The 13,087-nt window shown below is 43.3% G+C and overlaps 1 protein-coding gene across 1 annotated transcript in view; it reads right to left on the bottom strand.

Moving 5' to 3' along the window:
- PTPRT (protein tyrosine phosphatase receptor type T) overlaps positions 1–13,087 on the bottom strand; it is a 435,197-nt gene that overhangs the window by 58,424 nt on the left and 363,686 nt on the right. Inside the window, exons 14-15 of the mRNA XM_053992839.1 lie at positions 9,157–9,292; positions 4,021–4,050 (exon numbers count right to left, since the gene is read on the bottom strand). Of these exons, the coding sequence (XP_053848814.1) occupies positions 4,021–4,050; positions 9,157–9,292 (166 nt within the window). The remainder of the gene's footprint in view (positions 1–4,020; positions 4,051–9,156; positions 9,293–13,087) is intronic.

Below are 13,087 nucleotides of genomic sequence, written 5' to 3'. Positions count from 1 at the left end.
TACCCAGCCCAGGAGAAAGAAACAAACCAAAACAAACAACCCACACACAGAAAACATTTCCATTTAATTCCTGGTGAGCAAATAATAAAATCATGATATGGATTACTGCAGTTGAAAATACTGCTGCAAAAGAGGTGTCTGTCACTAGATGCAAACCCTTCTGTAAACTGGATGAATTGCTGTCTGTGTTTTACAGCTTCAGCTGGGAGTAAAACCAACTTCTTCCAGACCTGGCTGGGTTGATATCTTACACTGCCCATTAAACTTAAGTGCAGAGAGACAGCAGCAATTCTGTCCCAAGCTTAGACACCATTTGTGTTGGTGTAAATACAGAGTAACTCCTCTGAAAAGGTTCAGGTACCATCCGGGGCACAGGGATGCAAGGAGTGCACCAGAACAAGAACTCCTAATTCCATCTCTTGCTCCTCACAGGATCTCAACTCATTAGCAGTTAGCCTTTGCTGATGGGTAAACTGAAGTACACAATATGATGTTGACCCTTCACGATGAGTTGCAAGTTAGGAATCGAAGCCCCCTGGGTTGTATTTCCACTTAAAGCATGTTAAAGATCTTTATGGCCTTCTCTTTCATCCTTTCCTATATGTTGTAGGAAGCTCTCAGTCAAGTGTTGCTGTACAAGAATCCCATAATTATTTACCTAATAACTATGCAGGCCCAAAAAACCAGCTGCTCCTATAAGTGAATATTTTGGAGTGGTTTCACCAGTCAGAGCTGCAGGTACTCAACCATCTCACAGAATCAGATTTCCCAGTCCTGAATTGCAGCAGAACACAAGACTGGCTGAGAGCAGAACTCCAGTCTAGAGATTACCAAAATGTTGTGGCCTGTCTCTGTAAAGACCAGGTACTCCTCAAAAAAGTCTCTGTGACTTTAATAGAATTATCATTCAGAACTGTTTGGAATTTAATAGAATTATCATTATAGAATTATCATTACAGAACTGTTTGGAAGAGTTAGGATAGGAGAGTTTGGTCCCTAACAAGAAGAAATGCCTGTATAGAAGATGACAAAGGGCTGGGAGGAATTATCTGAAAGCAGACAAGAATTGTTCTAAGAAACACAGCTTTGAAGTCCAGAAACTGAAACCAAACATGAAGTGATACAGTCCATATGGTCACATTTAAAGACCTGCCAGCAGATCTATTTGGAAACCTGCTTTTCAATACTGGTTCAACTGAACTCATTCAACTGAATTTTGCTTCAGGACTAAATAATTCATGCAAGGTCATAGCATAGAAACCAATTCTATTAAAAAAAAAAACAAACAACCTGTGTATAACCATATTGCTGCTGTTATTTCCACAACATTTCAAATAAACTTAAATCCAACCTCTCTGCTCATAGGAGTCCAGAGCAATTTGAATCAAGTTTGGCTAAGAATTGCTCAATCCTTAGCAATTTCAGATTTTCATCTGCAATTCTAATGAAACATCCTATTTCATGTGCAACTCGAAACATGAAACTCAGTACAACTTCACTGTATGCTCCTTCGTGGGCTCTCCTGCTTTCTTCCCTCACTACTGGAACATCCCTTTTACTTTGATTGTTGTTCAAGGGGAAAAAGATCCAAACCAGAGCTTGGTTTTCCCAGTGCAGGGAACAGATGTCCATGTGAACCAAAGCACGCAGAGCCTGGTGCTGGCAGTGTTTAAGGTGAGGTGACTGGTGATGTGATGCCTCCAGTTTGCAGAGCAGTCCCTGGGACACCACCAGCACAGAGCTAACAGTGAGCTCTCTGCAGAACATTTTGGGGAGGGAAAGCTCTGTGATTTCTGCAAGCTGTGCTCCAACCTCCACTGGCTGCTATGAACACTCAGCTTGCCTGATGGCACCTCTGGCTTTTCCCTGGTGTGATGTGCTCTGTGGTGGACATCTGCCTCATTAAACCTTATTAAAGCCCTTCCTTCTGCCTCTGTTGAAGCTCATTGCAACCCCAGGCTTGGGTGACCCTCCAGAGGGTTTTCTCTTCTCTTTTCCTGAGTCACTGCACCGCTCCCTGAGGATAAAGGGTCTAGCAAATTGACCCACAGCAAACAGACCCCTTAAGGACCCCTGTGCTTGCTCTGGCAGAACAATCCTCAGCTGACTGCTCCAAGCAATGCTGTGCAGCTGTAAAATGGGTCACAGAGGGCTCGGAAGTTGATTCATCTTTTTAAACACATGGATCTCAAAATAAAATGAAGTGGGGAATATGTTGACCACATACTGCCTACTGGAAAAGACAGAATTATACTGGGAAACCTGGCAGTGAATTTCTCAGGCAGTGGTGCTACTGGCTGTAAGGAAACCAAACAGTAAAAGTGAGAAATGTGCAGAAGAGGAAGGGTTCTATCAATAAATTCAACTAGCTCGTAGCACCTTTGGGTTAGAACCAGCCCCTACTTTACACTTAGTTAACCTCCTCTTTAATCGGACTACTTGAGGTCAAATTTCATTCTTGGTGAACCAGTGAGGAGGTCTAGAGGAAATGGAGTTACTCTGCATTTACAATTACATCACTGGGCAAAGCCTTAGGATGGTGTCCTAAGACTCCTCACATGCTTGGAAAGTGGGAAAGGTTCCTCTTTCAATAGCTTCCTGAGAGGTCATGGAGAAAAAATCCCTCCAAGCAGTGGTGCTTAGGGATCCTCCTTTGCCCTGCTCTTTGGACCTAAAGCAACTCATGTGGAAAAGAAATCAGCTCCCCTTAAAATGGCAGCACATCAACCCTCTCATTCTGCTGACCTGCTGATCAGCTTCCAGACAAAAGCACCAAGATGAGACAAAGAGGAACTGCAGGAAGGGGCAAAGGAGGCAGTTCCTGGAGCAGCAGGCCAGGAAAGGCTGTCAGGGCTGATGTGGCCCTCTGGACAACTTGGTGTGTTTCAGAGCCCTGACAAGCCTGGCAAGTTCTGGGGAAAGGGCTGGTGTCAGTGATAGAGCTCCTGCTGCTTCTGAGAGCTGGCGAGGGCAGAGCTGTTCCTGTCCACAGCAACAGCTGCCTTCTCCATCCCTCCCAGCCCTCTGATGGCAGCAGAGGCATCAACTCACTTCTCCAGGACTTTTCCTCACATCATTGATCCAGCCCTCTCCTCCCCCAGATCCTCAGACAACCATTATCATGCCAGAAACAGCTTGGCCCTGATTGCTTCCCAGCCCCTCAATCTTTAGGCAACAGATGGCTCTGGAAGTACCCATGTGTGAAGCATTTTCATGTGCCTTAACAACTGCCTTAATTATGCAGCATTGTCATTAGGACTGGACAGGTGATTTAGATCTGAATATCTGAACCACTTCATCATCCAATGATCTAAACCAACACTCAGAACCTGGCAGCTCCAGGAACAGGGATGTTTGCTGGGATAGTGTCAACTCCCAGTTGTCAGAAACCTTAAGGTTTTTAAAAAGCTTACATCCACAGCTGAGAAATTCCCAACAATAACTTTCAGGTGTGAATTTCCCTCAAGTGTGGCTACAAGCAACGGACAATTAAAAAGGTGCACCTGGGACACTCTGTATTTGTCCATTAGCATTCACAGAATCATAGAATCATTTATGTTAGAGAAGATTTCCAAGATCATCAAGTCCAACTGTTCCTCCAGCACTGCCGTGTCCATCCCTAAACCCTGTCCCCAAGTGCCACATCTACACAACTTTTAAATGCCACAGTGGTGACTCCATCACTTCCCTGGGCCACATGTTCTGGTGCTGGACAGCCCTTTTGGTGAAGAAATTTTTCCTGATATCCAATCTAAAGATGAATATCCAGTTTGAAGAGTTATAAACCATGTGGACATTCATATGTTTGCAGGCACAGCTACAGGTGCAGTGGGAAAATGGGGAAAACATAACAGCATGCAACTGGGAAAATAAAACACATTCTGCTGGAAAGACAAGGATAAATGGAGTGGTTAAAAAAAAAAAAAAAAAGAGAAACAAAAAGAAAAAAATATAACAAAGCACAAAAATTACCACAGAGTGAACATGCTCAAAAAACCTCATCCCCAGTCAAGTACTTACAAGTAATAGGAGTAGGAATATGCATTTCTTCTAAATATTGACGGCCAGTTCAGATGAACAAAATATCCAAAAGGAGAAAAAGAGAAAAGCACATAATTAGATTTAGATGAACTCCAGGCTTCTTTTTCAATACAAAATATATTTGTTCTGTTTTCTGTACTGAGATCCTGTTTGCCTACACTTGTTTCAGGAGCTGTATGTTGGTGAGGAATAAATAGATACTGAACTGGAGACAGGTTGTGTTTCCACTTCTGCCACCATGAATAAATGCCCTCACCTTTAATTCCCTCACTTTATCATGTCAGTACCGTGGGCAATGAGACTTAATTTTGCCTCTCAAGTGCTTTGATATTTTTGAAATGGAAAGAAAGATGTCAGAGCTATTAATACAAATAACAATAAATAGGGAAGTGACAATGTAAGAACGCCACAATTTTGGAATATTTAGACAATGAGCAAATTGTCTAATGATAAATCAAGCTTCATCAAACTCTAAAATGCAAATAGTTCATTAACAATTCAAGCATCACTCCATATTTATAGCTGAGCACTGGGGGCATACATTAGCTCTCTGCATCACTGTGATTAAGCATTTTCTATCACAGTTTCTCAACAATTCATTTCACAACATTTTGAGCAGCACCACAAACTGAGCCTTGGCAATCAGTTGTAGCTTAAGAGGTGATATTTTCCCTTACATAGCTGGAAAGGGGCTCCTCTAAAAAGACTGGTTCATGACAGACCTAGCCCAGGGTATTAGAGATTTACCACCAGCCACAAGAAGCCACCAAAGCAGCAGCAGTGGTCAAGACAGAGAAAAACAATGAAACACAAACTTCAGCCTATTGCACAGCTTTAAAATCCCATCCTTGAAGATGCTAGGATGACTAGGAATCACTTAGAAATACAAATGCAGCTTTCAAGTGTTCACTTTTATGGTTGCTCTGAACATAACTTCCATAATCACATGTGGAAACCAGGTTCAGCTCAGTCCCTCCGTGCACAATCACCCTCTGTGCTGTGCACACATGGGGTAAAGAACAGCTCATGAGGATCTAACTGAAGTGGCATGGTTTTCTTGATGATGGCCTTTGCTATAAACCTGCTATTTTGGCCAGATTCCTGATGTATGCCATGTTATTTGAAGGGCACAGATTCCATGATACACCTGGATGGATTTTAACTAAATGCCATTATCTCCTGAAAGTAGCAATTCTACAGGCCCTAGCAATGCACCAGTTAAGGTGCAGTGATTGCCACTGAGCTTCCCTGTGAAAATCCCAGTTCCACTGAGCCTCTAAACAAAGGGAAACGTGACCAAGATGTAGAAAATGAGAGCACATGCAGCTGAGCCCCTGAAATCCCCAAAATGATTCCATTAAACCAAGCCCTGGGAGAGGCCAGGACCTGGGCTCACACAGCTCTATTGACTGGAAGAGTTCCCTTGAACATCCTGCTGTTCTTTCTGCTGCTCTCCTGTCTGGACCACAGACATCTGGGATCCCACCAGACTCTCAGCCCTCATGAAAAAGCTGCACATCCCTCCAGGCTGCAGAGGAAAGCTCAGAAACATTTGCTCCATAAGGATAGAAAATAAAGGAAGACAAACAAAAGGAGGAATATTTTGGAATTGGACGTTTTGGCTCAAATTCTTCCAAAATATGCAGTCTGAAATAAGGATTTACTGAAGAATATTTCAAAACTTAACTGTGAGAACTGGTTGGAGTTGTGGTTCAGTAAAAACACAACCTGGTCCTAGAATGTACAGCACAACCCAAACCCCTGCCTGTCTCCCACCTGAAACAGGGACATGAGGGGCATGGGTCTCTCAATGTGCAAATGTCCCTTTTCCTAATTCCATCCTACAGCCCGGGTATGTTCTGCCCAAGAGGCTTTAGGGTTTTATTTAATTAGTTTAAGGTAACCACCTAAATCCTAATCCAGAATAAGGAGCTGAATTTTCATAGGAGGAAATAATCCTAGACCCTACATAGCCCCAAATCTCCTTTTTTGCTACCGACAGCAGTTTAAAGAACTTATTTACAGTGCATCCATGGCAGGCTGTCTGATCCTATTTATTCAGTCTTACATTTAAAGGGGTCAGTGGAGGCTTTGTCTGCTCAAACACACCAGCCTGAGAGGTGTCACGTTCTTCACTCCAGGGAAATACAAGTCACGATTACACCAGAATTAAAACTGCCCAGATGAAATCAAAACAGACCAAAATCAAATACTTTAGGGGAGGGGTGAAGTCAAAAGGTATTTTCTCCTGAAAAATATCTTGTTTTTCTTGTTTCATTTTGTTTTTGCAAAATGATTTTGTATACTCTGTTACATAAATATATTTAAATAACATTAAGGAAAAAACAACAAGCTCTGTAGAGAATTAGAAATATTTTCATACAATAAAAATGGGATATTTCAGGATATCTTTTAATGAAGAATGTTGTTCTGTCTTTTGTGAGCACATACACTCATGTAGGCATGGAAAACCACCTCTAAATTAGCAGGCTAAATTATCACAGAGTGGTTTGGGTTGGAATGGACCTTAAAGATTATTCCAATCCCCCTGCCATGGGCAGGGACACCTTCCACTGTCCCAGGCTGCTCCAAGCCCTGTCCAGCCTGGCCTTGGGCACTGCCAGGGATCCAGGGGCAGCCCCAGCTGCTCTGGGCACCCTGTGCCAGGGCCTGCCCACAATCAGAGTGAAGAATTTCTTCCTGATATCCAATCTAAATTTAATCTCTTTCAGTTTGAAGCCATCCCGCCTTGTCCTGTCCCTACATGTCCTTGTGTGAAGTTTCTCTCCATTATGTTGCAGCAATTTTTATATTTCAAATAGATGTAATAATGATACTATGACTTAACTCCTGGAGTTAGTGGGTTCCCAAAGCCAAGAAAACAAACTGTTAATGGTTTTGATTTTAAACACTGTAAGACAGTCATGTTTAAAACAGAAATTTATACACAGTTTTGACATAGATATATAGATATGGAAACTTTAGCAGATTTTAGACAACCCTAAGTTTCAACTAAAACTTTCAGACAACAAACATAATGTCAAACCCAAATTTTCCACTGTATAAAACCACTAGTTGGCTTAATTTAGCTTCACATATCTGACTGAAACTTCTAAAACTTTATCAGCCCCCAGAAATGTTTGAGTTCCTGGAGTTTTTGTAATTTGTTCTGCTGAAACTGTGAGCAACTGAGCACTGCTTGCTCATGCTCTGTGTCTGAAAGGTTCCAAGCAGCGTGCTGCCAATCTGGTGAGTTTCACAGGAACAAAAAGAGGTTTCTGATGATACCAGTGCTTAACTCAAACCAATGCTCTCCTTCTCTTCTAATCCCTTTCTGCTTCCTCTGCTTTCTGTTAACAAAATGCTTCATCCAGGAAATCCTGTGCCTGTTCCCAATGAGCTGTGAAGCCCTGGCCAGTGGACAAATGTCACTGGGATATTTTCCAGCTCCATTTGAAGACATCATCTCAAGTTCAGCTCATTGAATTATTTTTCTGAATTGTTGCCTTGCAAGACTACACTATTTGTACACCAAGGCCTTGCTGCACTGGGAAGGGTTTTTAAAATGAGGCTAATGCAAACATGGAATGCATGAGCTTAAGCTCCAAATGCTTCTGTTTGCAAAATAAAAAGAGAACTCTGTTGTTAAACTGTTCTCTCAGAAGAGCTCAAGCTTTCAGCTCTGCTCCTCCAGAAGTTCCAATCAATTTGTGCTCCAAATCAGCTTCTCCTCTTATAAAAGCTGGTCCCAACCCACACTAGTTTACAAATGCAATGAGCCTGACAGGCTGAGGTCCATCCTCAGGGGACACTTGTCCACATGCAGCTCTGAGCCCCAGCTGGACATGGCTGGTGGTGCCCATCCAGGGGAGCCCAGAAGGGATGTGATCAGCAGCTCTGGAGGTGCTGGAGGTGTGCTACAGCCTCCCAAACCTCCTCCTGTACTCAGAGCTTCTAAATGGGAAAAGATTTTAAAGTCAATGAGCCAGTTTATTCCTCATTTCAGTGTGTCTTCCAGCGGGTATCCTTGCAAATTGCAGCAAACAGACAGAGACACAGACTGCAGGGATTCTGCTTGTCTGCCCCAGGAGGGGCTGTGGAAACAACACAAAGGAAACTGTAATTTTCCAGCTCTAGGGAAAAAAGGGAGAATTTAGATTTGTAATTCTCCCACTCACCTCCTTTCTAATGTTAACTTTGAAGAAAATTGCCCAGGTTTACAGAGCTTATGGCAAAACCAGCTAGAGCAAAGTTCTGTGCGTGGGACATCACACCCAAATTCACCAAACATTGCTGCTCCAGGGACCTGGCAAGTTCAGCTGAAGGTCCTGTGCACTGTCTCAGGGGCCAGCTCAGCTCAGCAGGAGCTTGGGAACTTTCACACAGAGCAAATGGATCCTCAGTGTCCAACCTCTGTGAGGTTGGACATTCTGCATTACGAGTAATTTTGCTTGGGGGTTTGTCTGTGTTATCCAGGAGATAATAACTTAGGTTGTAGCAGTCATGACAGCCAAAGCATCAGAAAACTCAAATGTTGGAAGAATGGTTGGGATGAAGCAGCCACAGCTTCTCTGGGCAACCTGTGCCAGGGCCTCACCTCTCTCACAGGGAAGAATTTCTTCCCAATATCCAATCTAACTCTCCTCTCTGTCAGCTTGAAGCCATTCCCCCCTGTCCTGTCACTCCAGCCCCCTGTGAGTTGTCTCTCTCCATCTCTCTTGTAGACTCCCTTCAAGTACTGGAAGGCCACAATTGGGTGACTCCAAACCTTCTCTTCCCCACACTGAACAATCCCACATCTCTCAGCCTTTCCTGTTAGGAGAGGTTCTCCTTTTATCCCCTTTATCCCATGCTACTTCGTGACTTATCTCTTGACGTTAATTATCAATTAATTATCATTATCTCTTTGCAGTAACAACCATTCTTTTGTTGCTGGATCTCCCAAAAGTGGTATTTCTTCTGGGCCTACCACCCTTCGTGTCAGTGTTATGTACACAGGCATTAACTGCTGCTCTCTGTCACACATAAAGAATGTTTTATCTTTATTTATTCTTCCTTTGGAAACTACAACAATGCAGCCCAGAGGTCCAAGATGGAAGCAAAGCAGAAACTTACCTTCTTTTGATGGTAAGCATTGCTCCCAAGAGGATAATAACAAACATCAGGAGACCAGCTATAACTCCAGCCATTTTCACCGTGCTGTCAACTTGCTTTTCAGGTTCCACTGCATTGGAATTCTGGGTGGAAGCTCCTTAAAAGATGGAGGGAGAGGAAGGACAAAATAAAAAAAAAAAAAAGAATTTGTAGGCAAACTGTGCAATGATCCACTTTAAATATTCATTTGAAAGCCTAACAACATATTTGCAATCAAATTGCAATAGTCAATTGTCCATCTAACCAAATCTGCCTTTAATGAGGGCTAATGACAGATAATTCAGAGCAGTAATAGGGTGTAAAATCCCAGTGTAGTGCAAATGACTCTAATATTTTACTAAGTTATACTGTAATGGGGCATTTACTCTTCTGAAGCACTCAGCATGCACCCAGAAACAGGAGAACAACAGTTCTAATTTTAATCTCAAATAGTTTAAATGGACTTGAAATCCTTACTCATTGAAATAGTGAACACAGTAACATGTAATTACAATAACACTTCTGGCAGAAACTTTTTTCCCTCCAAAATCAGCTCACATTTGTCTTTCTCAGTGTACTGGAGGCCTGGCTTTTTTAAACATCCCATTACAGAGGTACATGTAACAAGCATTAATCCAACATACCGAGCACCCTCCACACAGAATCATGAAATGATTTGAGTTGGAAGGGACCATAAATCCCATCTCATTCCAACCCCCTGCCATGGGCAGGGACACCTTCTACTAGACCAGGCTGAACCGTGGAGCTCCATCCAGCCTGGCCTTGGACACTTCCAGGGATGGGGCAGCCACAGCTTCTCTGGACAACAAATTCCAGTGCCTCAGCACCCTTTACCATCACACAGCAGGCATGACTTCTTCAGCCCAAACAAGAGAACGTAATTTCTATTTGAAATTTCAGGGGGTTTTGGTTGGTTTGTTTGTTTTTTTAACAAGTGAAATCAACACACCTGAAAATAAAACATATTTAGGAGCATTACTTGCACAGCATTTCTGCTCTAACTGAGCACCTTGGAGACAGCTGCCCTCTACCCTATTGTTGAGACCTCATTAGTCCTCATTACAGACCTTAGCTCTGCTGACTTCACCACTTGCTGCACAGAATATTTCCAGATATAGCTTAAGCCACTGAGCTTGATTTAGAAAGCCCCACAAGATTTGAGTCATGGCTACTCTAAAGACTAAATAAGCCTATCTTCATTATATTCCTGTTACACTTAACTACTCCTAAAAATATCACCACTGCAGTTCAGAGAGTTAAATGAATTCATGTTACATGAGATCCACTCTTATCTTGGGCTTCACCTTTGCTGCTGGAGTCAGCCAGGTCTTCCTCTGCAGCTTAAACATAGGGAAAGGGAATCAAAGGTGAACACAGAGGGCTGACATCAGAAGACTGTAATGTTTTTCTCTTTTAATAGCTCTGTGCTGCTGATCTTCAGGAAATCTGAATAATTTCTGTTCAAAGTCACTTGCTCGGGGAGATGATATTCAGTCAAGTCCACGTGTGGGTGAGACAGCAGTGTTATTGTCACTGGGGTGTTGTTTTGCCTCTTTGCCACACGTTAAACTGCACATGCTTTAAGAGATGATGCTGTGATAAAAGCATGATTTCATTCTCCTACAGCTAAGCTGTTAATCTAGTTTACTCAGAGCAAAACACAAAATTTACCAAGCAAAAAGGGCTAGCTCTTGGAATCACATGTATCATTTCCAGCTTTTGCCCCTGACAACTCTACTATTCTGCTGCATTCACCAATTTGTCCATTCAGTTAAGAGTTCACTGATAACTTCTGTGCTCACAGGTCTGAAATGCATTAATGGGACTCCTGAGCTTGAAAATAAAATAACGTATCAGTTGCATATTTCCACCTTTATTTGACAAGCTCTCCCACAGTCCTGCAGTAAATGTGTGCAAGAGGTGAGCTATACACCATCAGAAAGGCAATCCCCACACTGTCACACAACAAAGGCAATGAGAAATATACAGTTTCTCCTGGAAAATGGCTAAAACTCTATTTATTTGAAGTGAAAGTCAGAAGTACTCCGAATTATCCTTCAGCTGAGCTGCAGTTACTCTTATGACCCTAAATAATAGGTGTTGGAGAATGGTTTTCTACTAAAAACAGCACAGTCAGACGCCCCTCATTTTTGTACCATCTGAACACCCTCATGAAGTGTAAGCTGTGTTAGAAGAAATAAGAATGTGCTGTCAACTCCATCTTCTGACCCACCAGATTGCTTTGATTTTGCCAGGCTGCTGCTCGTGACTCCAGGCAATGTGTGGTCAGAGTGTTTTTGTCTGATATTTCCCACCCCACTGCAGGCTCCTGCAGTTCCAGGAGGAGAAGAAAGGCTCATTATCCATCCTGACACCTCCACACCGTGGTGACCGGTTCACTCCAATCTTCTGGGCAACTCTATCTCTCTTGGCAAAGGCCAGCAATTCCTTTAGGCTGTCAGCCCAACCATTTGTAAGTTGTCTCAGCTAATAGTGCCTAGGATTGGAGAATATGACAGTGTCAGCAAATTCCTGGCTCTGGGATTCTCAAAGCCTTGCAATGAAACATTACTGCAAAAGTCCATTGTTTCCTTGCTGTTGTGGCATATTTTCCATGCAGATGTCTAAATCTCCTCTGGCTGCTCTGGTTTCCCACCTGCCCAGCACCAGCTGTAGGTAAGAACATTCCTGTCCTGGCAGGGGGAGCTCTGTGAGCTGTTTCTCACAGGACCTGACTTCTGCTGCTCCTGACAGAAACGTTGGTTTAGAATTCACTTTTGCTTCTCTCCTTTATAGAGAAGCAGGACCTGAAATCCTCAGAGCACAGCAGCCCATAAAAACTGCTCAGATGGTAATTTCCTACAAATATCTTTAAACACACTTGCAAAGCTCTGCACTACTGTACTTGAGGGGCCGGCCTTTTCTTTCTGAAAAACCATGTTTATATATTGCTGGCATTAAAAAGGAATGAAAACAAACTATAACTGTATTTTCTAGTGGTTACTTCCACCACATTTCCTGGAATGAATTGTTCCTTGTAACAGGAGCTGGATGCTGGAACAGTAAGCCACAGAGCAGGTCACCACTGTTATTAGTGTGTGTATTTCAGTGGCACCCAAAGCCCCCACAGAGGTCAGGACCCCATTACTCTGCACTAACACAAACTAGGACAATTTTCTGCCCTAAGCTTGCTTTCTTAATAAGAAAGGCAAATGACAGCAGGCAGTGCCAGTAGAGTGAAGGCTGCAGGTCCCCTGACTCCCTATCTGTGCCTTATCTACTCCACCAGGCCATTGCTCTCAGAGATAGATACTCATTTCTGTGGTGCACAAAATGCACCATCCCAGGAGCCAAAGCAGTGACCTGACTCTGACTTTCACAGGCACTGACACTCACCCAGCACTCTACTGGTCAGTCAGAGCTATTTCAACATTTTAGTTCTTTCCTAGCAACCCAATTGACTTTGTTTCTCCTCAGTCCCTTCCAAAGTTCCCAGATCCAGCATCTTGCAATGAGCCAGAAGACACTACAGGAAGCACATTCATGGGAGATACAGTTCTGGTGATGCTGCAGAGATGCAAAGAGAGCAGGGCAGGGGCAAATGGCCAATTTCCCAGAGCTGTCCAGCTCATCAGCCCATGAGAAGTCAGGTTTCTGGATCATCACACACTGATGGTTTAATTAAGGTTTTAATTAAGGTCTAATCTGGCCATGCTGCTGTTAATTCATAGAATCACAGAATATGCTGAGATGGAAGGGACACGTCAGGATCCTCAAACCCAGCCCCTGGCCCTGCACAGACACCCCAACAGCCCCACCCTGGGCACCCCTGGCAGCGCTGTGCCAACGCTCCTGGAGCTCTGGCAGCCTCGGGGCCGTGCCCATCCCCTGG

This window comes from Vidua macroura, chromosome 17 (genome assembly GCF_024509145.1).
Source record: "Vidua macroura isolate BioBank_ID:100142 chromosome 17, ASM2450914v1, whole genome shotgun sequence".
Classification (NCBI taxonomy): Eukaryota; Metazoa; Chordata; class Aves; order Passeriformes; family Viduidae; genus Vidua; species Vidua macroura.
Note: the sequence above shows the minus strand (reverse complement) of the source record. Positions and strands in the feature narration are given on the sequence as shown.